Source organism: Procambarus clarkii, chromosome 7 (assembly GCF_040958095.1).
Source record: "Procambarus clarkii isolate CNS0578487 chromosome 7, FALCON_Pclarkii_2.0, whole genome shotgun sequence".
Lineage (NCBI taxonomy): Eukaryota > Metazoa > Arthropoda > Malacostraca > Decapoda > Cambaridae > Procambarus > Procambarus clarkii.
Window position 1 is genome coordinate 11,377,311 of NC_091156.1, and position 26,804 is coordinate 11,404,114.

Below are 26,804 nucleotides of genomic sequence, written 5' to 3' on the forward strand. Positions count from 1 at the left end.
AGACAAAAAATATTTTTTTGTCTTAAAAAAAAGACCCCACACACACACACACACACACACACACACACACACACACACACACACACACACACACACACACACACACACACACACACACACACACACATACACACACACACATACACACACACACACACTCTCACTCTCACTCTCTCACTCTCTCTCTCTCTCACTCTCTCACTCTCTCACTCTCTCACTCTCTCACTCTCTCACTCTCTCACTCTCTCACTCTCTCACTCTCTCACTCTCTCTCTCTCTCTCTCTCTCACTCTCACTCTCACTCTCACTCTCACTCTCTCTCTCTCTCTCTCTCTCTCTCTCTCTCTCTCTCTCTCTCTCTCTCTCTCTCTCTCTCTCTCTCTCTCTCTCTCTCTCTCTCACTCCGAGCCCACTCAACCCGATTAGTCTCACACTCACCCGTCTCCCCTCCCCCAAACGCCTCACGTGTCAAGTATGTGGTAAAACTCCAATCTATTTTATTTGTTGTATATTTCATTTTAATATAAAGGTTTTCCTTCGACATGTGATGCATTCTGACACACATGTATCACACATGACACTTGATGTATGCTGACATGCGTGCTTGGGTCGACCAGGGCTCCCAATACTTGAACAAAACAGTCTTTTGTCATAGATCCTGTCACCGGATCGACCCGGGCACCGCCGGATACCCTAATATATAATATACATGAATATACATGTATGTATATATTGTGATAGTTAATTTTACTCTTCCCCCCTCTAGTGAATAATGTTGAAGGGCCAAGACTCGAACACCGCTCCCAAACAGACGTCACAAGTGCAGAACACAGGCCCTATAGGCCTGGGATAGGCCCACGGTGTCGGAGGCCCAGGATAGGCCTCCGACACCACCAGACATACACAGTATCTCAATAATGGAACTAATTGCCCAAGTCTGGAAGTTCTTTTGCAATGCTCAAGAACACTTTCACCCTACTACTGATTTCTATTCCTCCTTGCTTCCGCTGGTGTGGGCTGCTTTACACGTCTGCAGATCAAGGCGAGAAAAAAAGCAAAGACATTGTACTTTTTTGCATGTTCACTCGCTTATGGCTTGGCAAAGCTGCTGTAAAGTAGAGGCGTGTCAGGTGGTGAGAGCGTGCAGGTATGCGTGTCAATAGTTTGTCACTGGTATGTGTGTGTCAGTCAGCCTTGTTTATGTAGATGTTAGCGGGTGTTGAGTTTCAGCTCCTCGGTCATCCTCTTAACTTTCAATCGACTGATGCTGTTAAGTTCTATCAAACTGACTTGCGAGAATGGGGGTCAGTGCCCACCGTCTTTTCCCTGGACTTCTTCCATGTCTCCTCCACTATCAAACATTCACTGCAAGTCCATTACATGTCCATTTGGGTGTTCAGTCTCCTTCTGCGTGCCCTGCAACAGCTCCTTCTCCCGTTAAAACATCTGTTATACTCAAACAATACCACAAAGAACTGTAAGTTGAGACCATATCTCGCCTTGATGTACGCTCCTTCGTGTCAAGAGGTCTACCGCGTAAATTCCTTCCTCGTAGCTCCCGCCCTTCAGCTCTTCTACCAGTCTGGTGTCAAAATTCCATACATTCTCGTGCGAGCTTCTCAGTCTTCTTGTTCTTCAACCGAGATCCGTGTTTTTTCCAACAGGATGCTCGGAAACTTGTCTCGCATGTATGGCGTATAACATAATGAAGGCTTCTTATTCAAATTCCTGTGGGAGGTCGTTGCATTTACCAAACTTGCATACGACATTGATGTTAGCCGATGTAGTGTGTGATAGATGAGGTAATAGATTCTACATCTGATCTATTTCTGCACCTGACAACTGAAGCTTTTTCCCTAAAGATATGTTGTCTCCAGCAACATTTCTTGGAACACAGGTTTCATTACATTGCACTTACTATGAACACTAATAGCCACTTTTTGTAGTATTGCTGCTGTCTGACAAAATAGTCTTACATTTTCTATCACAAGTCCTCTAAATTACAGGGTAGTTAATATGTATCACGAACAGTTAAGACCTAGTACTGCCCCTTGCGGGACTCAGCTTGTTACACTTGCCTAATTTATCATAAGAATGTGGTCGCGGGCGGTGACGAACCATACACGTTTTTGTGATGATAATCCAGCCACGGCACCATTCCCTTGACCTTAATTTATAGGAAATTGTTTGGTCAGAGATCACAGGTCAATACCTATAGATATTGCAACGCTAGTTTATACACGCATGTACTTTGCCGGTGGTCGAACAAACGTTTGTTCGTGTGGCCAGGTTCGTAATGCCATGGTCGAACACTCTCCGTGAGTGATCCTGGTTGATGGTGGCAAATTACAGTTTCTGAGAGGAGACTGGTGCCTCATTGACTGTTACAGGTGTTGTTTGTACTATCCATAGGCATTGTTGAGAGAGTTCAGGTGTTGGGTCTTAGGTTATAGTGCGCTGTTAGATTACACGTCAGGTGATGTTAGTTTAATGCAGCTGATGTGGATGTTCACAGGGGATTTTGCATTAACTGCAGGTGATGGTGATACCGAGTTTTGGAGGTGGTGTGAGGGTAGCGATGGTGAGGGTGATGGTGAGAGTGGTAGGGGGGTGGATGGGTGTGGCAGTATTGCACGTAAGTGTGTTTCCTGCTGGCCCTCGAATGCCTTGCTTGTAATACTGTTGAGCAAGAGAAAACTTATTAAATCTAGTCTGGTGTTACACCCAAGTGGCCTCAGAGAACACCGCGATGTTCGGGACACAGAAGAAGAATTTAATAAAATAAATAAACTGTAAAAATAACCTTGTTACTCTAGTTCTGAAGTACAGAAGACGAAGCCCTCCGGTGTAGGGTACAGGTATAGGGTACAGACGTAGGATACATGCGTAGAATACATGCGTACGGTACAGCTGAGAATCTCCAAGCGTCAGAGATTCACAAACGAGGGTCTTTCATTGTGCAGCCAGTACTCGTAAACAAAGGCCAAAGTCCATTCCATGCACCCGCCAACCCCCCGTTTATGAATGAAAAACGATTTACACACGATTAACAACTGATGACGTCCGAACACTTCCGGAAAAAGGGCTTCGCTGTCGACTTTTGTTCGAACCCCAACGCTGTAAATGCTTCACCCACGTACCACAAATACAAATAATCGCCTAAACACCTAACCTAACTTATGCCAAAATATGCACAGTATGCTAATATATAACTATATTATTTTATATTTGGGAACATTCCTATTCCATTCACCCGGGATGTAGGAGTCTCGAACCATGGGCCTTTTATGCATCTCCTCCCTATCATCCTTCTTACATCGCGGGCAATGCCACCTCCAACCAGGAGGTCTGACCATAGACCGGGCCGTGGGGAAATGATCCTCGGAACAGTCAGCAGGTAGACAACAAAGGGTGCAGCACATCTACATGTGAGGGGGGGGGGCATATCATGGTTGTGTTGTGTGTGTAACACTTGGTGCTTTAGCCTAAACCCACACCTTCACACCTTACGGGCTCACCATAGCCCGTGCTACTTGGAACGTGTTCCGAATAGCTGAATCTATAACAATACCAATCACCTCCACACCACCTCTGCCCACAACCAGAATGTTGAGTATTGGTTGTGTGTGAATTGGCATGCAATTGTTGTAAAGTCAATTACAAGGAGTTGGAAGAATCCAGAAGCTGTTCTTCACACTTCCCTTCTCCCTCTTCCCTCTCTCTCTTCTCTCGCTCTCTTCTCTCTCTCTCTTCTCTCACTCTCCCACATATAACAGGTGGCACTCCCTTGGCCGTTATCATCAATAACTCCTGCGTTGGCTGGCGTGAACGTGTGACCGTCCTAGATCAGAACTCTTCAAGCATTTACGCAATTACTTACGAAACCTGTGCATCTTTTCTCAGTTATAACGGCGTAAACAATGTGAGTTCCGGAAGGCTACGAGGTTGTTTACAACAATAATAATCTTGGATAGTGAAGCTTATAAACTATTTAATAATTGAAAATAAAGCCTCAGTGATTATACATGTACAGGTTTTGTAAATGGTCGCGTAAATATCTTGAAGAGTCCTGGCCCCTATTATCTGGGTCTCCATGCCTAAGCACGCTCGCAGGCTTTGCCTTGAATTGGGGAAAAATGATGTTTAGAGTCATGCCATTAATTGTCGTTGCGTAGGAGGCAGCGTCTCGTTGTTCGTACGTCCAGGAAAGTCATCGCCAGATGGGTATAGCTGGCCACGAACTAGCTTACTGAACAACCTCCAGGATTACGCACTAGAGATTAGACTAGAGTCGAGCATAGGAACACTCAGCGCATGGATTCGAACCCCCCATCAAGGCTACTGTTGGATTTGTCCAGGATTACGTTAGGTGTCGTGTCTGTGCCAAACATGCAACACACATCACACAAGCTTCACACTCAAACACTCACAATACACTGACCAAACCACAACACACAATACAATGACCAAACGCTCACAATACACTGACCAAACGCTCACAATACTGACCAAACCCTCACAATACACTGACCAAACGCTCACAATACACTGACCAAACCACAACACAAACACTCACAATACACAAGGGAATTAATGTCACCAGTAATTTGTATCCTATAGTTGCCGGCTACATTAACTCCTCCACGTGGAGAAGTTAATGCTGGTTCTCAGTACCGACAACAGTAATTTTCCCATCTTGAGTCACTGTTATATTGCACCGGTGAATTTTACATACAAATTTATTGATTATTACACCCAGCAATCATAGGTAAAATACCCTCACTTAGGTCATTGGGTGTCATTTACCTATTTGTCGCCTGTCATAATATTAGCTATTAAATAATCTTTACACTAACCATTTGCTACAATTAATTTTGTTAATGTTCCTGTTTAGTATTCGTAAGATTGTACTTAATTCATTTGCGTAATTCAGACGGTAATATGCGGGTATTGAGCTATATTGATCATGGATTAAGTTTATTTGCCACACTGTCGCAATCAGAATCATTAAACAAGGAATATGTATTCCGCAAGGTGTATTGATCTTCTCAGAGTCCATGGACTAAAGTATAATTCGTTTTGTCGGACAGAAAACTAGTGTGTGTGTGTGTGTGTGTGTGTGTGGGCGTGTATGGATAGTAGGTAAGGCGTTTCATTAATAAGTTTACTTAATGAATAAAGGCTTATAAACTTGTATTAATGTGATAACTTTTCCTTATAAAGTATACCTAATGAGAAAACACTTCTATACCAACTTATTGTGCCTCACTAAATTTACTCGAAACTAAAATTATAAAGTTTCTAGTTGACAAAAAGAGCTTCACAATTAACCCTGTCATTCTGAACAATCTCTGCGGCGTTTTGAAAGTTCACCTTGTGTGTGCAGACGGTGTGACTGACTGCCCTTGTGTGTGTTGTTCTTCCCGCAGACCTGACGGGGACGCAGAAGGTGAAGAGGGTCCTGATTAACATCTCCAAGGTGGTCCTCGTCCTGGGCTTCCTCTACCTCTTCATCTGCTCCCTCGACTTCCTCTCTTCATCCTTCAGACTCATCGCTGGCAAGACTACAGGTAGGCCCTCCGAACTATTTTATTTTCCAGATGTTTTATACATTGTGTATAATATTCCGTGTAATAATTGTTTTTGCTGTAGGCTTTGGATCCGATTCGCTTGAGTGGAATAGGTAGAGACAAACTGGTTTTTCTCCACTTAGTAATGTTTGAGCAGAGCAGCGGGAGTACTAGAGCCAGACGAAGGAGCGTTTTGAACTGTGGACTTGAGATCGGAATATATAAATTACATGTCATTGTTCACTGTAGGTTAATTTCACACACCAAAAAATCATGCATAGCGAGTTTTTCTCGCGTTTCTTTCGCCCCTCGTCAAAAGTGCAAAGATTTCTTGAGATCTCAACGTCGACCTTAATAAAATAAGTTTACTGAGTTAATAATAGTTCCTAAAAATGGATAGAGTAGCCTTGGCCATTTCTGCCTTCCAACAGTCTCAATGTATCACAACAATATAAACATTTGCACTCGAGGCAGGGATCAATGTTTTGACCTTACTATACTACTTGTGAAGGAGGAAATGTATATGTTTACCTCTCAGAATGTTTGGTAATATGTTTATTTGTGATGTGTGTCTATGTATATATTAACACGTTGTACTGAACGGGGTGAGAATAGCTTGAGCTACCTCATCCCTTTGTGTGTATTTTACCTCAATAAACTTATTTCAATTTCAATTTCAATTTCAATGTTTTGACGGTCGGCCAACACCACCTCGAGTGCACAAACTAGTTTTTCTGGAGTTTTACAGCCGTCGGTATGAGACAAGGTTGAACCTTCTCCTTTAGAGAAACATTGTTTGTAAGTGATCTCCTGAAGAACTTTCAACACTGGCTTACGGTATCTATATAGTGCAGCGGTCACGGGTCTCTGAAATATATATTCCTGCTGTCACTAATATCTCCCGTAACTGGGCGATACTGATGATACAGATTTTATAACACGTGTTTAGTAGTGTTAATCCAAATTACACGTCAATAATTGACCAGACCACACACTAGAAGGTGAAGGGACGACGACGTTTCGGTCCGTCCTGGACCATTCTCAAGTCGATTGTGATCAATTGTGATCCATTCACAATCGACTTGAGAATGGTCCAGGACGGACCGAAACGTCGTCGTCCTTTCACCTTCTAGTGTGTGGTCTGGTCAACTTACTTTAGCCACGTTATTGTGACTCATCGCCTGCACGTCAATAATAACAAGGGATATGTATATCTATATGTACCAAGAGGTGTACTCCACTTCATGATGTATATGTACTGAGCGTATACATAGTCCAGGACTAGAGTATACGTGCTGCTTGTGCAATTTAATGTGTTAATATTTTGTTTAATTTCTCAGTAGCCACTGTTTGAAATTTACCTAAATTTAGCGTAAAGATATATCTATCAAACTTGTCGAAAACGTTCTTGGTTACAACGCTTCAAACTGTTGTTAGAGCCACTTATTGAGACGCTGTGGCACAGTCCTGTGTTGAGTCAGTAGCCCTCGGCTGGGCTCGGTGGTGATTATGAGGTAATCAACATGTTTCATCGGTTGTTAAGGTGTGGCACACATGAGCCGGCGCGAATTGGTCGTGTTGAATTGTAGTTCTTGCTGTCGGGAACTGTGGTGACCTGCCTCTGACCAGCGTCATCAGAGTGAATGTCAGGAAGAAACGTTCTTTGCTGTTGCTGCTGTGGCTACTGCTGCTGTGGCTGCTGTAGCTGCTGCTTCTGCTGTAGCTGCTACTGTTGTTGCTGCTGCTGCTGTTGAAGCCTATAACCTACGGCTAGGAGGTCTGCTAGTTTTTAGGCCTAAATGGTTGCTGACTTCATGAGTTTACTTCTTTATATGTAAACATATTTGGCATTTAATGGTGTCATTTTTCAGTTATAAAAAAAAACACACACAAACACGGTGTATAGTGATGCCCATTAAGAGCCTCACCATTAGATTTTGCTTATGGTTGAGCCGTCACCATAAATGTTAATACTAGCGCGAAGTAGCACCTCGGTCGAGCGCCAGAAATCTCGTTTGAGTAAAAGTTAAGGTTGCCAGGAGGTCGTCACAGTGAGGACGCCAGGCCAGGGAGAGAGGGAGGTGGGTCACTGTTTATCTGGTGACCTGAGTCATCTCCAGCTGGCTCAATATCTTCTTGAGGTTATCTTGAGATGATTTAGGGGCTTTTTAGTGTCCCCGTGGCCCGGTCCTCGACCAGGCCTCCACCCCCAGGAAGCAGCCCGTGACAGCTGACTAACACCCAGGTACCTATTTTACTGCTAGGTAACAGGGGCATAGGGTGAATGCCCTATGCCCACATGAACACATTTCCCACATTAAAGGTTTCTAACAAATATTACCTCTCGATAGAACACGAAACTGTGGATTGAAATGGGTAGAGTTTGCAAGAAAAAACTAGATAAATGTAGTTTCATTTTTTTAATAAAATGTGGAATAAGTTTTAAGGACTGTATAGCAGTATATTACCTGGAAATATAAAAGTATTGACCGGAGATATACAGGAGTGAAAATAGTTGTGTATAAACAGGACCTACAGCAGGTCCTGGTAGGTCTTGTTTTACCTGTGAGGTAAACAGGACCAGCCTCAGCGATATTCCAAGTTAGAGGGCAAGCAGCTCAAGAGACCATTAGAGTTTTAGACTGATTGTTTTATTTCTCTACAAATACAAAATGCATGATAACCTCTGGCACAATAGAACATCTAACTTTGAGTGTAAGTAGATCAAGGCCAATTTATGGAGTGTCTCGTTCAGTTAGTTTACCGGCTACATCTTGCTAACTTTCAACAACCCGTCCTCCTAATAGAACGTCGTATTTTGACGTATATTTTACAAAAGACAAAAAAAATCGCCGTACTAGAAAATGGTAGCGCCTCGCAAAATTGACATACTGTCCCCTTTTCTATTTGTGGTCCTCTGGTAGGTTAGCATAGGGCCCTTTAGTGCGACAGTTTATTGACGTTAGCAAACCTCAGGAGGGCAGGCTGGCTTGAAATATGTCAGGTCAGGTGACAACTGGCTGGGCCTGACCTTTCCCAAGGGTCGCCTAGGTGACCTCACAGCTCGAACAGCTGAACACATGCAGTCAAAGACTTGGGCAAACACCCGATTCATTGCAAATGGGTATTCACACACACGTACATACCAGATGGTTGTTGGATGAAAATAATAATAATAAATGTTTATTCAGGTAAGGTACATACATACAAGAGATTTTACAAAAATTGATAGATTTATAGATATATAGAAAGGCAGGGCCAAGGAGACGGAGCTCGATTCTTGCAAGTACGTGAATACACACACACACACACACACACACACACACACACACACACACACACACACACACACACACACACACACACACACACACATACAAATATATCATGTGTATATATTTGAAATATATACACACAAAATTCATGTGTATATATTTCAACTAATTATTCTGCCGGACCGTGTGGTGTCTGGCTTATGTTTCTCTTTTGCTAATGATTCCTTATCAAATCCCGTAATTTAACATCTCAAGAAATCACTGATTAAATCTTAGTATCCAGCTAACGAATCTCTTGCCAGCGACCATCATATACCATGATGTAGGGACTCCTTGTCGGGACTCACTGAGTAAACAGGGGTAAAGTGACGAGAAATTCATAAGGAAACAGGAAGGAAAATTCAACCTGCTGATAACAAAACAAAAAAACAAAGTTCCAGCAGCACCGCTCAAGCGGCTCGACGACATTCTTGCGCTTAACATCGTTACTGCAACGATTTAGTGAATTTGTATTGAATAACCTTCACAAAGTGGCCGGTGGGTCGTATTTGTATTGGAAAACTTTCCTAAAGTGGATGGTGGGTCGGATGGTTGGTGCACAGTGGGCATAAAGCGAGTCTTTGTGCTCTACCCACCAAGCATATGGAAGACATTAAGTCGGGCATGAAGCGAGTGATTGGTAAAACTGTACAGAATGGACATAATACCGACATTCAAAATTCTAATGAGAATTTTTCTTAGACAAAGATACGAACAGCAAAATAAGGGGAAAACGAATGTAAATTCCAGACAAAGCTGTCACAGACATCACGGGAAACTTGTTTAGCATAATAGTAGTATACAAATGGAATGGATTAAATGAAGAAGTTGTTGATAACTCGATATACAGTTTCAGGTGAATAGATGAGTAAAGCGAGTACTTAGGCGAGTACCCGCATAAAGACCAATTGATATGCAGCGCACATAAGGTCTTGCAACAGTAATTTAGCCCCTTCTTGTATGTTGCAAGTGAGCTCAGGGAAGTCATTAGCGCATGTGTCTGCAAGGTTGCCCACAGGAAAGGATAACTTTTTTGTTTATCTGCTGGTTACGTACTGTTGCTGACCTCAGCTCCCAGGTGGTGGTGAGCACGTGGACGGACGGACGGACACATGAAGAGCCAGCTGCGGACACTTGTACAAGACAACTGTAACATCAACAACATTGATATTAACACAAAACTGACCAGACTGGAGTCAGTTTTATCAGGAAGGGGAATGATGGTGTTTGCTACGTGTTGGTGGTGCGGTGGTGATGCTTGCTAGTGAGGCTAAGGAGTTCAATGGTGCTCATGAGTATAATACCAATAAAATGCTGGCAATGTAGCAGCCAAATACTTTATTACGTGCAGCCAGCTGTACAGTATATTTCGAACTAGAGCCACTCGTGAATGACCTCCAGGGATGTGGGTTCGATCCCATCGTACACCTTCAATATTTTGTCAGAATAATAAAAAATAGTTGATAGACACAGTATGCCAACCGACCAAATAAATTATTTATGTTTTTTGAAATAAATTTATTTTTTTTGTGTCTGGTAGATTGTGTCGAGATCATAGCCTATTGCCTAGATAGTGCCCATAAGAATGCCTATTATTGTGGTCTTTCTCTATTCACTTTAGATCCATAGCATCTCCTCTTGGAGCACCACTACTTCCCCTCATAACCATCTCCCATTCTTCTCTCAAATTCTTCATATAATTTGATTACTCTTACTCCGACAATTGGACTTGAGGTTGTGTTTAACATTGGCGAGAGCTGCACGTCTCGTGTTCTGAAATACTACGGTCTTAATATTCCCAAGAGCGTATATGTTACTATTTTACTCGAATAATCCGGTTACAAGAATTAGGGAAAAAAAATACTAGTAAGATTGTATCTTCCGCTACTTGAGAAGTGCAGAAGCCGCAGTTGCACTGGCTCTTAAAAGCGTGTGAAAAGAGATGAGGTGGGCAGGAGTGAGAGCAGGACAGGAGAAAAACTTGTCGTATGTGGTGTGGCGGCGATGGCCAGGTGGTCAGGTGACTCTGCCCCCTTGAAACTCTAGATACAACAGCAAGGTGCTTGAACTTTCTCATATCACCATTACCTTCCTCAACACCGACATCAATACCACACTACCTTCAAGATCACCATCACTTACAACACTTCGTCCTCATAATCACCACCACCATCAACACTTCTTCATCGTCAGCACCACCATGTGAAGGGAATTTTTTGGATTCACTTCTGTAATTAAGAAACAGGATGTTAATATATTTATTTGGTGTGCGTGTATTAAATCCCCAGTATGTTTTTTTTTGTCCGAATCCTGTTTGATTAGAGTTTCTAGGTCCTTATTAAACTCGGTTGTGTGTTCCGTTGTTGTTGTTGTTGTTGTTGTTGTTGTTAAAGATTCGCTACCTGGAACTAAAAGATCCAAGTAGCACGGGCTATGGTGAGCCCGTATATGTGTGTTCCATGTCAGTTGTGTGTCCGGTAATGACTGAGAGTAGGATCCAAGACCGTAGAAAGGTATGCAACCCTCCACGTCATTGCTACTCTACAAACTAACCGAACCCATCCCAATGTCCCGTCCCGTCGTAACGCAAATATGATACAAAAACAACAACTTCTTGTATGTGGTGTGCACGATGTGTGACGCCACTATGACGTCATAATTTTCATGTCTGTACAGGTTTTGGATCCTTGTGGTATCGGGGTGAGGGGGGGGGGGGTGGGATACGGACGAAGGCACCTGCACACAAAGGTCAGAGGTCACTGGTGTCCTTGGAGAAGACCTCTATTTATATACATACTTGTGCCCGCACCCCAAACAAAACAAAAAATATGAGCATCAACAACCCTTTCAAGGAAGTGTGGTGCTAAGTTCCGCCTGATTGTTCCTTGTTCTGGGTGCCCGTGTGGTCCGTCAGCTGTTCTGGGTGCCCGTGTGGTCCGTCAGCTGTTCTGGGGGCCCCATGTGGTCCGTCAGCTGTTCTGGGGGCCCCATGTGGTCCGTCAGTTGTTCTGGGGGCCCGTGTGGTCCGTCAGCTGTTCTGGGGGCCCCATGTGGTCCGTCAGCTGTTCTGGGGGCCCCATGTGGTCCGTCAGCTGTTCTGGGGGCCCCATGTGGTCCGTCGGCTGTTCTGGGTGCCCATGTGGTCCGTCAGCTGTTCTGGGTGCCCATGTGGTCCGTCAGCTGTTCTGGGTGCCCATGTGGTCCTGTTCTGGATTCCTTTGTGTAGGGAGAGGTATCATGCCCTGAGGTGCGGGGCATGATGGAGTGTTCCGGGTCTGGTACTATTCTCACTACCCGGGCGACCAGGATCGCTTTTCGGGGCATGTCATAAACGCTACTCACACTTCAAGGTTAGGTAGTTTAGTCGTGGGTTAAAAGGAAGTGAGGGGTAAGGAGGAGGATTTCCGTAGGGGAGGGTAGTAATATTTTTATTGGGAGGGGGGAAGGAAGGAATTATCGAGGGAAAGCGCCAAGCCATTATGGCTATATAGCACTGGGAAAGGGGTCAGGATAACGATCTGGGATAGGATGGGGGGAAGAAATGGTGCCCAACCACTTGGACGGTTGGGGAGGGGGGAGTTGCAATTTGGTGGTGGTTGAATAGGAAGTAAGGAGGGAGAGAGGTCATCAGAAACCGGTGTAAGGTCAGCAGGTCAGAGGTCAACTATATCCTCCTGGATGGGTCTGCATCGTTTGTGTGTTACCACCACATAGTTACGTCAACAGAGACATAACAATAACGGTGCAGGGGCTGCTATGAGCAGTGCCAGACTCGTCCACCTGAAACGTAACGTTTTTAGTTAGTTGTTAAGCTCCTTGATGTATCTACTTGTCGAACCTGTGCGTAAAGAAGTGAACAATCAAATCGCATCACCACCTTCGTCAGGTACACGGGATTCGCAACAATATTCCTGACGATTTAGTTTTTGTCTAATATCCTTTTCGTTTTTGGATTTGTGATTTAAACAATGACGTTTTATATTTATGGTATTCAGGTGCAGGTATATAAGTAAAGGAATAAGTGTAAACCACGTTACTTGTGTGTGTGTAAACTAACGAATGAATGGAAGGCGATTACTAGGGTAGAGGCTGAGAGGAGTAATTAGTTTTTAATTACTGCTCAAGGTAATTGGGTCCTGCCGGAGCTTCGGATTCGTAGTCCTGAGATTCCGGGTTCGATCCCCATTGGAGGTGGAAATAAATTAGCAGATTTTCTTTCGACCTGATGCACCTGTTATCTAGCAGTAAATAGGTACTTGGGAATTAGACAGCTGCTACGGGCTGCTTCCTGGGGATGTGTAACAAAAAGGAGGCCTGGTCGAGGACCGGGCCGCGGGGACGCTAAGCCGCGAAATCGTCTCAAAATAACTTTAAGATAAGAAGGTTCTCAATAAGCTTAATTACTCGGCCGCATGGACTATTATGTTTGTACACGCACACGTGTGCGCTCGTGAGCGTGTGCACACAGTTGACCGAGTGACGCCCATCGCGTCACTCTAATGATCAAGACCTACGCAAGACTGTCACAAAGGCATAAAGACCACCCTTACCACTATCGGTGGTGGGTTTACGTCAGTACCACCGCCACCACCATCACTACCTCACCCGTTACCACTAGCACCACCACTATCCTCACCACAAGTATTACCATCGCCGTCACAACGACTTCCACCTCAACTGCCGCCACCATGACCACCAATACCATTACCACCACTACCACCATCAGACTCCCTTCCCTCTCCTTCTACCGATATAGAGGGGGAAACTCCCCACTGCCCATCATCATCCAGTCTTCACTACCTCCTATGCCACAGTTTTTGCGGCTGCCAGCGTAGGAAAAAAAACCCAACCATGCATCCCCTTACAAAGGAATCCATTATATCAATGCTTGAAACTCACGTATAATCGAAACCAAATCATTAAATTTGCATAGTTATCTATTCAATCAATGTTTTTGTCGTCGTACACAAGACAGCATAATAAGACTGACCGACCTGGACTGCCACTTCTCGAAGCCATAACTGTTAATCACGCTGCCCCGGAGATGACGGTAACAATGCCATCTTTGCCGGACGACCCAAGCCAAAAAAGCCAAATGGTGAAGGCCAGGGAGTGTGGGAGAGGGGGGGGGGGGTGACCACTCGCCCGGTACACATACAAAAACATGCCGGGAAAGCATGCAGAAGTTCACGAAGGGAACGCTCAAGGCCAAAGCCACAACCTGCGACTGGGAAGACTGACCCTTAATGGTCCAGGTGATCATGGAGCTCGTCGGAGCCTCCTTCACCCTCTCTTGCTAGGCATCTTTATTATTGGGATTTCTTGAAGAGGCCAGTCTTTACCTGCGCGGCCTTGCGCTTAATAGTAATACTGTGTTGGTTGACTGGTGGAAGGTGGTAGCTGACTGGTAGTTGACAGGTAACTAGGATTGGAATTTTAGCTTTGGGAAGGGATTTACAATTGGCAGTATGGCGCCCCCAGTACAATAAGGGTGGTGTCTATCACGCAGCGTCCGTCACGCGTAACTGAGTTAGTGTTTGTTATTAAAGAAGTTAGTTTGGTTCGTTAGGCGATTTGTTAGCTATTGCTCTTGTTCCTTTTCCTCCTCCACATTTTTGCCATGGCTGAGGCGCCTCCTACCTCATATTTTATTTTCTTGTGCTTTATCGTTCTTATTTAATCGTATTTTTTATTAAATTAATTTTAGTGGATTTATTTTATTTATTCTGCGTGTGACATTAAGGGCGTTTTCATAGTTTATGTCCTAATTTAATTTAACGAGTTCTCTCTGTCTCTCTCATGATACAAGCAAATCGGGTACTATTTCTTGTTCACAAATCACTTCCTGCACCTCACCGTAACTCAATGACATCCTCACTATCTTGCATCCCCTTGCACCACCACTTCGGTTCTTTGCACCATTTTTCACCTTCCCTCGCCTCCCTGTACCATCCCAGTTTCCACACCTATCTCAGTCTTCTAGGCGACTTTAACGCACTCAAAGAACCTATCCTGTTTTGCTACTGGAAGTTTTAGTATTGAAAAGTGTAACTTCCTGTTTCAGAAAATGGCTTTTTCTCGCTCTCTCATATCATCACGTATTATATTTAATGCGATGCTATTTTATCTCGTCGGATATAATGAGTGTCTAAAACAGTTAAAACAGTTTATGCAGCCCATTTCTTGCCTATCAAAAAAATTCTCACGGAGCATTAGAATACATTACTATGCTAATGACTATAATAAAGGGAGGTACAGCGACACAAGAAGCCATTGAGACACAGCATAATACATTTCATCCGCTGTATTATTCCACAGGATATTACGCTGCAATGTAATGCATTTCTATGCCTAACGCTACAAAATAGCGCACTGCAATAAAATTCAGCATTGAACCACGATACAAAATAATACAAATATACTACAGTACTAGACATATCTCTTATAACATAGTGATATCTTGGCCTCTTCTTGAATGGCCAAGAGATGCTGTCAATATAATCTTATTATTGTTAGTGTTTGTTATCTTAGGTAGCTATTACAAGCTATCTCTTAGCTATTACAAATATTTCCTTACCAGAAACGTACGAACCCAATCCACCCACCTAACCCAGCGAGGTCATAGCTCGATAAATGTCAATAATATGGTCCTTTACTTTTATTATAGCATTGTATTTGTAACGGATTGATCGATTTTGATGATAATGTGACTTAATTGGGTGAGCGGACGGATGGAGTGTGATGAGACTGTGTGTTCACTGTCATAGTTGCTTCAGGAGGCAAGAAAGTTGTACAATACGGGATGAATGAGCCAATCGGTTGAGTCAACTCTTCTGTATCCTCCTGCACTTGGGTCTTAGAATGGTGTTGCTCAAGCTTGCAGACCTGTATCCTCCTGCACTTGGGTCTTAGAATGGTGTTGCTCAAGCTTGCAGACCTGTATCCTCCTGCACTTGGGTCTTAGAATGGTGTTGCTCAAGCTTGCAGACCCACTCACTAGGTGCCGCGACCACTTGTTTGTAACCCCGCCCCGTCACTTAGAACAACGCCCATCCGTTCAGAACAACACCTAACCGCTCAAAACAACGCCCACCCGCTCACATCCACCCCCAACCGCTCACCACAACCCCCACCCACCCCACCCAGTCCGGGGGGGGGGGGGTCATGCTCGGCCTCTCATTAAGTCTCATAACCACACCCAGCAGCTCAGGCCCAGGCCTACCCGGGACTGACGGCCCGAGCGTCACACACACGTGTTCCAGCGACCCAGCTCCTTGTGGTCCCCCTGGAAGAACAAATGAATCAATCGATGCTTATTTAGGTATTTGACGACACCCGGAGCAAGAAGCTGCTGGTTGACTCTTCACAGCCGGTCCTGGTGGGGGAAGTGTGTAAGTGACGCAGAGAAATAAGAGATAAGAGGTGACTCAGAGGAGGAGAGGGAGAAAAGGAGAGGGAGGGATGGGGAAGAGGATGGGGGGAGGTTGTCTCCACCACACGTGATAAAAGCTGGTTGGATGGCCCACGTTTTTGCCATCGGTGACTAAATCTCCACCTTGACCTTTGTCAAATTGTCATTATGTTTTAGAATTGTATCCACACTTGTCGTTGCTGGCTGGCTTGTGTTCCACGCCTCACCTGTGTTGCTTAAATTACAGGTGATGTGCCAGTGGAGCATGCAAGTTTCAGCCCCGCTCCTGTGCCAGGTAAGTCCGTCACGGGCTCACCATAGCCCGTGCTACTTGGAACTTTTAGTTCCCAGTAGCTGAATCTTAAACAACAACAAAAACAACAGCCAGTGGAGGCAGAAGAGTAAACGTGTGATAAGTTGTTCTTGTTTTAGATTCAGGTACTTAGAACAAAAGTTTCAAAGTAGCACGGGCTATGGTGAGCCCGTAGTGGACTTACCTGGCACAGGAGCCGGGCTATAACGATTGTGATAAAACAGTGTGATAATAATGCTGTTTCAAAGTTAGATATTATTCAATCTGTATTTTCTAGGCTTTGCTCATTATCATAGGGAAGTATTGACCTTAAAAATGTATTTGATCATGTCCGTGTTGGCTACTTACTGGCAACGTGAAGAGTGAATCCGAATGCTGCCAAAATAATTCTGCAGCTATATGCAAAATTTCCCTGATGAACTTAACGGCACTGGAACTATCAATTGCAGAATATAAGGCACAATAACGTGGCTGTTGAAATGATGACCAAATCCCACCTAAGAAGATGGAGAAGCGACGACGTAAATGATTATTTTGTTAATGTAATAATTCTGTTAATTGTAGGTGATGTGATGAACAACCAGTACGTGAAGAACCCTGTGGTGGGCCTGATGATCGGCATCCTGGTGACGGTCCTCGTCCAGTCCTCCTCAACCTCAACCTCCATCATCGTCTCCATGGTGTCCGCTCAGAGTAAGTTCTCAACTCCCCCATCTCTGTCTGTCTGTCTGTCTGTCTGTCTGTCTGTCTGTCTGTCTGTCTGTCTGTGTGTGTGTGTTTCTGACTATCATATCTGTCATTATCTCTTGCTCTAGCTCGTGTACATCAACACTTAGGATTTTGTTTAAATTTTCAAGTAGTTTGCCAATAATGTTTCTATTGTAATTCCAGTATTTGTTTATTTTGCTAATCCTTTTTATTGTTACTCTTCACAGTTCTGGATGTGCACACAGCCATTCCCATGATCATGGGCTCCAACATAGGCACCTCCGTCACCAATACTATCGTCTCCCTCACGCAGGTCAGTAGTGTGTTCGTGTGCGGTTGAAATAATGTTTTTCGTATGGTGGATGTAACGTGAATATATCCAGTGTGACGAAGCTCTCACCCTGTAACTGTGCTCACACGTTTCTTTTTGAGTCTCACAGCTTTACTCGTGTTACACGGGTCAATATGTTAGTGCCGAGTGGTCACCATAGTCTCTTCATGAAACAGGTTGGTGACCGTAATGAGTTTCGTCGCGCCTTCGCCGGAGCTACCGTCCATGACATGTTCAACTGGCTCTCAGTCATCACTCTCCTCATCATCGAAATCGCTACAGGTAAATAAACGAGAGAGAGAGAGAGAGAGAGAGAGAGAGAGAGAGAGAGAGAGAGAGTCGGCATTATTAAACTTGTTCCAGTTGAAATTTTTGATAATAAAATACCAGAACACTATATACGAGCAATTAAGAATATTGTAACATGTTAGAACGTATTACTTATCTGGTAAAGTGAGGCTTGACATGTCATGCAAGGGAAGATGGTAAATGAAGATAAATTAGAGAAAGTAAGATGTGATGGAGATGATGAATATCAGAGTATCACGATGTGTTAATGATTCTATTCAACCAATTTTAGGCATGTTGGAGAAAATAACCACGGCCATGGTGTCGGATCTCGCCTGGGTCAAAGGTGGTGGAGAGATCAAGATGCTTAAAGTCATCACTGACCCATTCACCAAACTCATCATACAGGTCAGTTTTGATTCAACAACAACAACAACAACAGTGCGAGTATATAAATATATATTATATGCGTGCTTTGTATTCATGTAAAAAGTATGTGAAGCCAAATGGCCTGTCAAATAGATTCTGTCTTTAAAGTGATTAGTGATTATTTTCTAACATACGGCATCCAGTCGACTAAAATAATGAAGTATCCAAGTTATTATATCAGTGTCAACATTAAAATGAATAATAGATTTTTTAATGAAACTATTTACATAATTTATATTATTCTGTAATGTAAATAAAATCTTCCATTATATTTACTTGCAATATCAGCAAGCTCTTCAAAGTCTACCTTCTTAAGACGTTTATAACAAACTCATTATAATCCAACCCATACTTAATAAAATTAAACGAAAGTGATAGTTTCGATCAGTCCTGGAGACTTATTTAATCACGACTTTAGATGGATCCAGGACGGACCGAAACGTCGTCATTCGCTCTTCATAACATGTGTGGCTTGGGTTATTTGTTTTCTTCCACATAGTGACTGATTCTCTGCGTGTATATCATGGAATATGCACTGGACGCTCTCAATATTTCCACAGTTGGACAAGGACGTGCTGACGGCTTGGAGCACAAATCAAGGGGCTTTGGTTAACGAGACTTCACTCGTGAAGAAGTACTGCAAGAAATCGTGTATGGTGTTTTCCTCCACCAGCGAGCCAGTAGCCACCAGCACCGCCCTGGCGGCTTCCACAACCGCCCTGGCGGCCTCCACAACCGCTGCTGGATGTGTCAAAGTGGCTGTTCCCAACTCGTGTCACTTCCTCTTCTATCAGACCTCGCTTACGGATGCACAAGTGGGCATCATCCTCCTCATTTGCTCCCTCCTCATCCTGTGCTCGGCCCTCATCGCCATAGTCAAGATCCTCAACTCCATGATGAAAGGTACAGCTCCTCAAATGAAACTTCCAACACCTTGAATAATCCTCGCAAGATGTTTGTGTCTCCCCCATAATTGTATTTATTGGCGTATTTTAACCGTGTTGATGATACCCCTCCAACAGGCAAGATGGCTGTGATCATCAAGAAGACCATCAACGCCAACATCCCCTACCTTCCCTGGCTTACCGGGTACATCGCTATCCTGGTGGGCGCTCTCATGACCTTCGTAGTGCAGTCTTCCTCTATATTTACCTCCACACTCACACCTCTCATTGGTTAGTCCTGTGCATCCATTGCCCAATTATATCATCTCGTATTTGCGCAACTTGAATGCCATTTAACAATTTGTAAATATCATAATTTGTACATTTAAGTTTTCTGAAAAAGGGGAAATAATTGGTTTTTGGTTTCATAATTTTGAAATTTTTTTAATGCTAAAATGTGGTATATCTAATTAGGGATCGGAGTGATCACGGTGGAGAGGTCGTATCCCCTGACCTTGGGCAGCAACCTGGGCACCACCACTACGGCTCTTCTGGCATCTATGGCTGGAGAGGGAGACGGCCTCGTCTATGCCATCCAGGTCTGTTTTCATTAATTTTGCTTTAAGTAAACCCTGTTATTCAGTTTTCAGTTTAGTTGTTTTTAATAAATATGTTCACATTTTAGTAGTTTTAGTCATTTTCTCTGTCTCTGCCCCTCTGTCTGTCTCTCTCTCTCTCTCTCTCTCTCTCTCTCTCTCTCTCTCTCTCTCTCTCTCTCTCTCTCTCTCTCTCTCTCTCTCTCTCTCTCTGTGTCTCTCTCTGTCTCAGCACTATTCGTTAAGTGACAAGTTAGTACTGCTGCTGACCCAGTCTCTCTCCCTCACAGATCGCGCTCGTCCATCTCTTCTTCAACATCTTCGGTATCCTGTTCTTCTACCCGATCCCCTTCATGAGGTTCCCCATCCCGCTGGCCAAGCGCCTGGGCAACACCACAGCCAAGTACCGCTGGTTCGCCGTCCTCTACCTCATCATGATGTTCTTCCTCGTGCCTGGGTTTGTCTTCCTCCTCTCTCTAGGTGAGTGATGTACGCCAGTAATGGAGGTGTTCGGGTGTGTCATCAACTGGTGTCTCCTGAGCTGGTTATATGCCTGGTTCTTTATGACTCTTTGTTTGATATATAACGCTCCCCTCAGTATTTTTTTTTAGTGTGCAATGCAGTATTGTTTTGGTTACAGTATGTAATACAATATACATAATTAGAGACTACAAAACAGTATTGTATTGTAAGTAAGGATATATTTTTTCGGTTAATTTCACTTAGATACTTCTCTTAGTCATATATAATGTTTGTTTAAAACGGAATTGAATGTAACATACGCGTATACCTAGTAAGTGGTAACACTACTAGCTATACGCGTCTAATATTAGACGTCTTATTAGACGTCTAATGTTATTCTATAGCTTTATTTTGCCCCCTGATAGGCCCAAATTAGATTATATAATTTTCGTCTCCGTACTCCGGAATGGACATAAATTCACTTGGACGTGAGAAGATAAGGATGACAAATTTAAGACATGGCATGAAGACTAATGAAGAGAAATTAAGGAAGTTTAATTTTCATTCTCTTGAAATGCATTGAGTAAGCGGGAATATGACTCGAAGTATACAAATGTATACAAGAGTATGTTATGGGTAATTTTAATTGGATGTCAAATATGTGTCTGCAGAGAGAACCTGAAACAATTATATAAATTTGATATTTTTTTATACCTAAAATTCCTTGTTACGTATTTGTTTTTTGGGAATGTGGCTTTAGATTAATGGAACAAATTTCTGGGACACAATGGAGACGGGATTACTGGATTGTTTTAAGCGTAGGCAAGACATATATACTGTATATGAATGAGTTTGTTTAGGAATTAATAGCTTCTTCACAGAGGACCAATAGGTCTTCTGCTGTGTTCCTATGTTCTATCCACTTCTTATTATACTATCTGCTATCACTGTCATCTCTAAGAGTTCTTTCTAAAGCCCCTGTAAATATTGCCATTTTACTATATTTTCTTTTTGTCCTCATTTTTAGCATAGTTTTAATTTGTACAACTCTACTCCATAACAGCACCACGATACCCAGTTACCTCCTTTACCCTATAACAGCACACCTGATATGTCCCTTTTCTACCCAAATACATTTCCAAATCTTATACTTTATCAGTTTAGACCTCGACAAACGTAAACCACACTAGCTTCTAATGAAGAAACGATATAAAGAATCCCTGCCATATATATGAATGCATCCCATCTCTTGTATACATTTAATTCTATAGATTTCCCAGTTGTCAATGAATGTGATATCGTGTTTGCCTTCTGATATGTCTAGCCGGCTAGTGACACATTCTTTATGATTATTTGTCTACAAAATTTATTTTCTTGCTCTATAAATTAAAAAAATATATATATACACATTTATACTAAAATTATCAGTTTCTAAATTGTTTGTAATATTTTGAGAATATTTTATAATTTGCTTACATATGATTCTTTCATTTCCAGGAGGGAGTTTAGCCATGTATATCGTCGGTCTGCCTCTGGCAATCATCCTTGTTCTTGCAGTCATCATCAACATTCTTCAAAGCAAAAAGCCCAGTATCTTACCAAGCTTTTTGCGGACGTGGAATTGGTTACCGAAGCCCCTACATTCACTCCAGCCCTACGATGCCTGCTGCCTGGCTCTGCCTTGCTGCAAATCCTGTCGTATTTCAGAAAGCGAAAGCAACGACTTGCAAAGAGTTGAAGTCAACAAGAATTCTGGATTGGAAAACAAAGCTTTCGAGGGCACTGATACTAGGTTTTAAACTGGTTGATTCAGTATTGTAGCGAGTACTGCCATGGCAGCAGGCCGATTGGTGGCGGCTACTGCCATGCCAGTAGGCCTACTTTTGGCAATTATTACCATGGCACTAATGGTTGAATGTTAATGCCAGGCCGGTATTGGTGGCAAGTGCCATGACAGTACTGCTGGTACGTCCTGCCATGACAGTATTTCTATTCCTTTTATATTTTCTCTACATTCCATTCAAACGAATATTGTGCCTAATTATTCGCGTTGCAAATCTCCTTTTCTGAACTGTTGTACTTAATTCTCATCATTTGTCATGCTTTAGTATAAATGTTTTAGCATTATACACATGTTAAAGGTGCAACATTTAGCCCCCCAAAAAGGTTAACGTCAGTGGTTGTGTACTTTTCTGCCCCTGATCTCTATTATTATTACTATTAGTCAATAATGGGAGCTAATAGACAGGCACTAGATCTCTAGGAATTCCACCTCGTCAAGGACATACGCTGCTGTCCTTAAGTGATATGTCTCGAACCTGCTGTCTGCATCTTCTTGGTCCTTCAAGGGTACTTGCAGATTATTATTATTATATTTGATTTCTTAATGATCCAGATATTCCGGGTCTGGTTTTACACTGAAGGCTTATTTATTGTTTTTTTTTACTATTAAAACATGTTATTTTTTTATGTTAGGTCATTTTCATCCAAACATATTTTCGTTGTCTTCATTATCACTCATCATCATCAACATTATCATTACAATGTACCACAAGGATGTTGCATTCACAAATCGTATGATGCAATAAATATATATTGTTTTAATCATCGTAACCAGATTTGACACGTGAGAAGCAAAATTTAAGAAGAGTTGTTTAACATATCAGAATTCAAACATTATTTAGGATATTTTTTGGTATTATCTGACTCAATAATTCTTTATCTGACACATTATTTGTAAAAAATAATTCATTTTAGCTATCTATACAGACTTCAACTCATATTTTCATACTGATATCTCTTGTTAATGAAGGAAACTACAATTTTGTTTCTCACATAAATAAAGAGTTAAAAAAATGCAATGACCTTTTCACTTTGAAGTTGAACTTAGGTCCTTGTCTTGCAAGGTAATCATTAAAGACTTAGGTACCTGAATAGTCACAGTTTTATAATTCCTATCCAGATTCGTGTTGCATTTGATGTTTATACAAGTCTATAGCGTGGCACAGTGGATGATGTGAAGGTCACTTTCCCAGTTGGTTAAACACCGTTGTGGTCAGGTCAGTAGTTGGTGGGTGACCACGCTGATTGCTTCGACTTGGACTATGGGAGGGAGGGGGCCTTGGTAAGCCTGTCCCCTGATAGTTGGGATACCTTTATTAGCTGCGAACCCAGTTCTTATGCATTTCGTTTGGCTTCAATGTTTTAATGATCAACATGTATATGTTCAAACTTCAGGCTTCACCAACTTTGCATTTGTGTTGTAATTCATACAATTTAAGTTTTGTAGGTGACTATTTGCATGATTTTCTCGTGAGCTGATTTGCATGGCACTGTAATGTATATTAAGATTTTCTAAATAGCACGAGTCGTTGTTTTAAAACACGCAGTAAGGCCGACCTTTTCACTACCTTTCTCTCTCACAACTTTCTGTGATGAGCTTATAAATACAACTTGTATATGCACAGCTGAAATTATATTATGTATAGACATGCACAGTATTCAGTTTGCATACCGCTTGTCCAACATATGTACTGTGCAGACATATGTTGGTGCAGAATATTCACAGTATATGCATTGTCAAAGACGTAAACGCGTGTATAACATATACACCTTAAGAGATATACTGTATGTACAGTATATACTCTCCAAGACGTATGCTGTATGCATGCAAGCACGAGGAAATACACTCGTAGATCAAAAGGTTAACGGTGTCAATTATTTTATTAGAAGCAGTATATTAATATATTACTGTATTTTATGTTTTTTCCTGTAAACACACGCATTTATAAATACATGAGAATCTGTAGAAAGATCGCAATACAGTTTTGTTTATATAATGCAGTATGTAATATAACATTTATAATTACAGCATGCAATACAGTATTGCATTAATAATTAGTCTATCAGTAGGTTTTGTTTTAATTACAGAATGCCATACAGTAATGTATGTATAATTGCATAATGCAAAACAGTATTGTATTTGAGTGTACAGTATGCAACACACTATTGTACATATAACAACACTATACAAAGTAATATTGTATTGTATTTACAGTAGGCAGTTGTTTGCTAAAGTCACATTTTTCCCATAGTCATGTATTCTGTGTATGGTTAATAACAGCCATGAATGTAACAAACATAACATTTCTCTACGAATTTACACAAGTCAGCATGTTAAAAAAAATACACCGTAGATACTTTTTTAATACAACAAAAACCCAGTAGGGTAGCTGCATAAATGCATATATGTACCTGAGTATGTCAATACGAAGAGGAAAAACAAGCCAAGTTTCTCATAAAACTGAACTCGTAACTCATGACGGGCAAACTGTGTTTACAGTGAATATCGTTATAATTTACCAGGGAAGTTCAATATTATCTGACACCTACAAGGCCTTCTCGAGCTCATAATCCGTTTGTAGGTCAAGTCATTATTGAAGAAGGCTTCAGTAACATCTCTCTCCTTGCTTTATTATGTCAGATGTAATTTGTATACAATTTTCTAAAGTTTCGAGTCTGTAAGTTGGTTGTGAAAGGATAAATGTATCTACAACTAGCAAGGGTCTGATGTTACTGGTTGCACCAAAGTGTAATGTATCATAAATGTCACGAGGCATTTCGTTTTCTGGCAAGATGTATATTTGTAGATATTGTGATAGTAAATGTAAATATTAGTAAATACATTATTAAAAAATTGAGCAATTAATGATCTTATATTCAATAAAATGTAATAATGTATTCCCCTGTTTGTGTTCACCTAAGCTTTTGGAGGTGTATTTTCCTAAGCTTCTAGGAATTTGTATTCACGTAAGCTTTTTAGGTGTGTGTGTTCACCTGAATCCCACTTAGACACGAAGCTTTGTATGCCTAAGTAAGATTTAGTCAAATTTAGAATACTGTACTTCAATTTTACGATAAATTATTCACCCTGGATAAAATCCGTGCACACATTATAACACCACCTGTTATTTATTCTTGTGTCTTTATTGTAAGGTGGGTACTACCATGGACGATGGAATGCTCCTTCAGTTATATCTTCTCTCTCATAAGTTTCGCTGAGCCCGGTGACGTCGGGATTCTCAAACTCAATCCATACACACTAGTCAATTTTACTTTCTGCCATTTGTGTAGAAGCGATTTAAACTGAAAAAAAATCCCTGCATTCTGCCCATTATTATTGTATATTGTATTGCATTATATTGCCCAACGAAATCTTCCGTGTGCCTTATCAAAACTCGCAAGCAAAAAACTTCTAATCGCCCAACAAAACAAATCCCATGGGTTGAGTTTTGTCAACCTCAGGCTAGGCTTGTCCAGGCGGCTGAACCCAAAGACTCATTTCATAAATTCTAACGTAGTGCGTATAAGTTAATATTTCATACCAAGATGTGCTGAATAGGCTTGGTTACGTGGTTAGGGTATGTTGGCTAATAATGGTGTTTGCAGTGCGTGAATGAAGCATTTAGAAAGGTGCAATTTGAGCAGAGGACGTGAACGAAGCAATGCTCAAGACTTATAAGTACATACTTCATCAAATGTTAGTTGTGTGTAAAGTGTTTTTCATTTGTAAACATAAAATAAAAAAAAATTAAACAATGGTGACTTGATAAGCGAGTATTTGGGCCTTGTTGACGAGGACGAATTGATGCGTTTGTTACAAGTCTGAAAAACGCCCGTGTTGGGCTTGAAGAGTCGAACGGGTACCAGTGTGGTGGCTCGGACAGAACCCCCAAGCAGTATCGGAGTGCTTCTGTCGACGAAATACATACATCTTGTTTCTCCCTCACATTGTTGTCACCCACTTGCTGTGTCCATTTCCATGCATTTATCCAATCTCTCATTTTTGGTCTAGATCTCTGTGAATCAAATCCCTGGCTTCCCTGCTTCGAAAGAAAACGTAAACAACATAACAGTAACCCACCAGTGTTGTGTTGAGTGCGACGAGAGTAGGTTCCTGCACTCCACAGAGGTCCTGGTGGAATAGCTCAGACTGACTAGGAATGTTTATAGTGCCCTCCTAAGCAGCTAAGTGGTTTAAGTCTGTTTTCTTCGTCCTGCCACAATGTTGTGACGGAAGGGTGGTATCACATTAGAAGGCGAGTTCAGTTTGTCGTCGGTATTATAACATGTGGGTATTCGGTTCTCTACGGCCCATATTGACTTGGGTAATTGCTGTTACGTCTCAGATTATTATTTTTGTAATACATTTGCTTCACTTACATACATTGTACTTTGTACTCGCCTAGTTGTGTTTGCGTTCGTTGAGCTTTGGTTCTTTGATCCCGCCTCTCAACTGTCAATCAACGGGTATTGACAACGCCTGTGACAACTTGTCATAGGAGCTGCGCTTTTACGCAAACATAATGTTTTAAAACTCCTCTGGTAAGGAGTGACACTCCATGGCAACATTTTCCAGTTGACGGAATAGTGTTCCTCCCTGTTATCACAGTTACGACACCTTCCTGACCCGACCTAGGTTTTGGGTCCCACACTCAA

The 26,804-nt window shown here is 42.1% G+C and overlaps 1 protein-coding gene across 4 annotated transcripts in view; it reads left to right on the plus strand.

Moving 5' to 3' along the window:
- Nucleotides 1-25,046, plus strand: part of LOC123761303 (sodium-dependent phosphate transport protein 2B) — a 49,093-nt gene extending 24,047 nt beyond the window's left edge. For all 4 annotated transcript variants that reach the window (XM_045747234.2, XM_045747235.2, XM_045747237.2 and 1 more), the window contains 10 exons: nt 5,430-5,570; nt 17,173-17,301; nt 17,544-17,629; nt 17,824-17,929; nt 18,228-18,343; nt 18,925-19,267; nt 19,387-19,539; nt 19,723-19,847; nt 20,135-20,324; nt 21,804-25,046. In XM_045747234.2, coding sequence (XP_045603190.2) covers nt 5,430-5,570; nt 17,173-17,301; nt 17,544-17,629; nt 17,824-17,929; nt 18,228-18,343; nt 18,925-19,267; nt 19,387-19,539; nt 19,723-19,847; nt 20,135-20,324; nt 21,804-22,105 — 1,691 coding nt within the window. In that variant the 3' untranslated portion in view covers nt 22,106-25,046. The remainder of the gene's footprint in view (nt 1-5,429; nt 5,571-17,172; nt 17,302-17,543; nt 17,630-17,823; nt 17,930-18,227; nt 18,344-18,924; nt 19,268-19,386; nt 19,540-19,722; nt 19,848-20,134; nt 20,325-21,803) is intronic.
- The last annotated feature ends 1,758 nt before the right edge of the window (nt 25,047-26,804 follow it).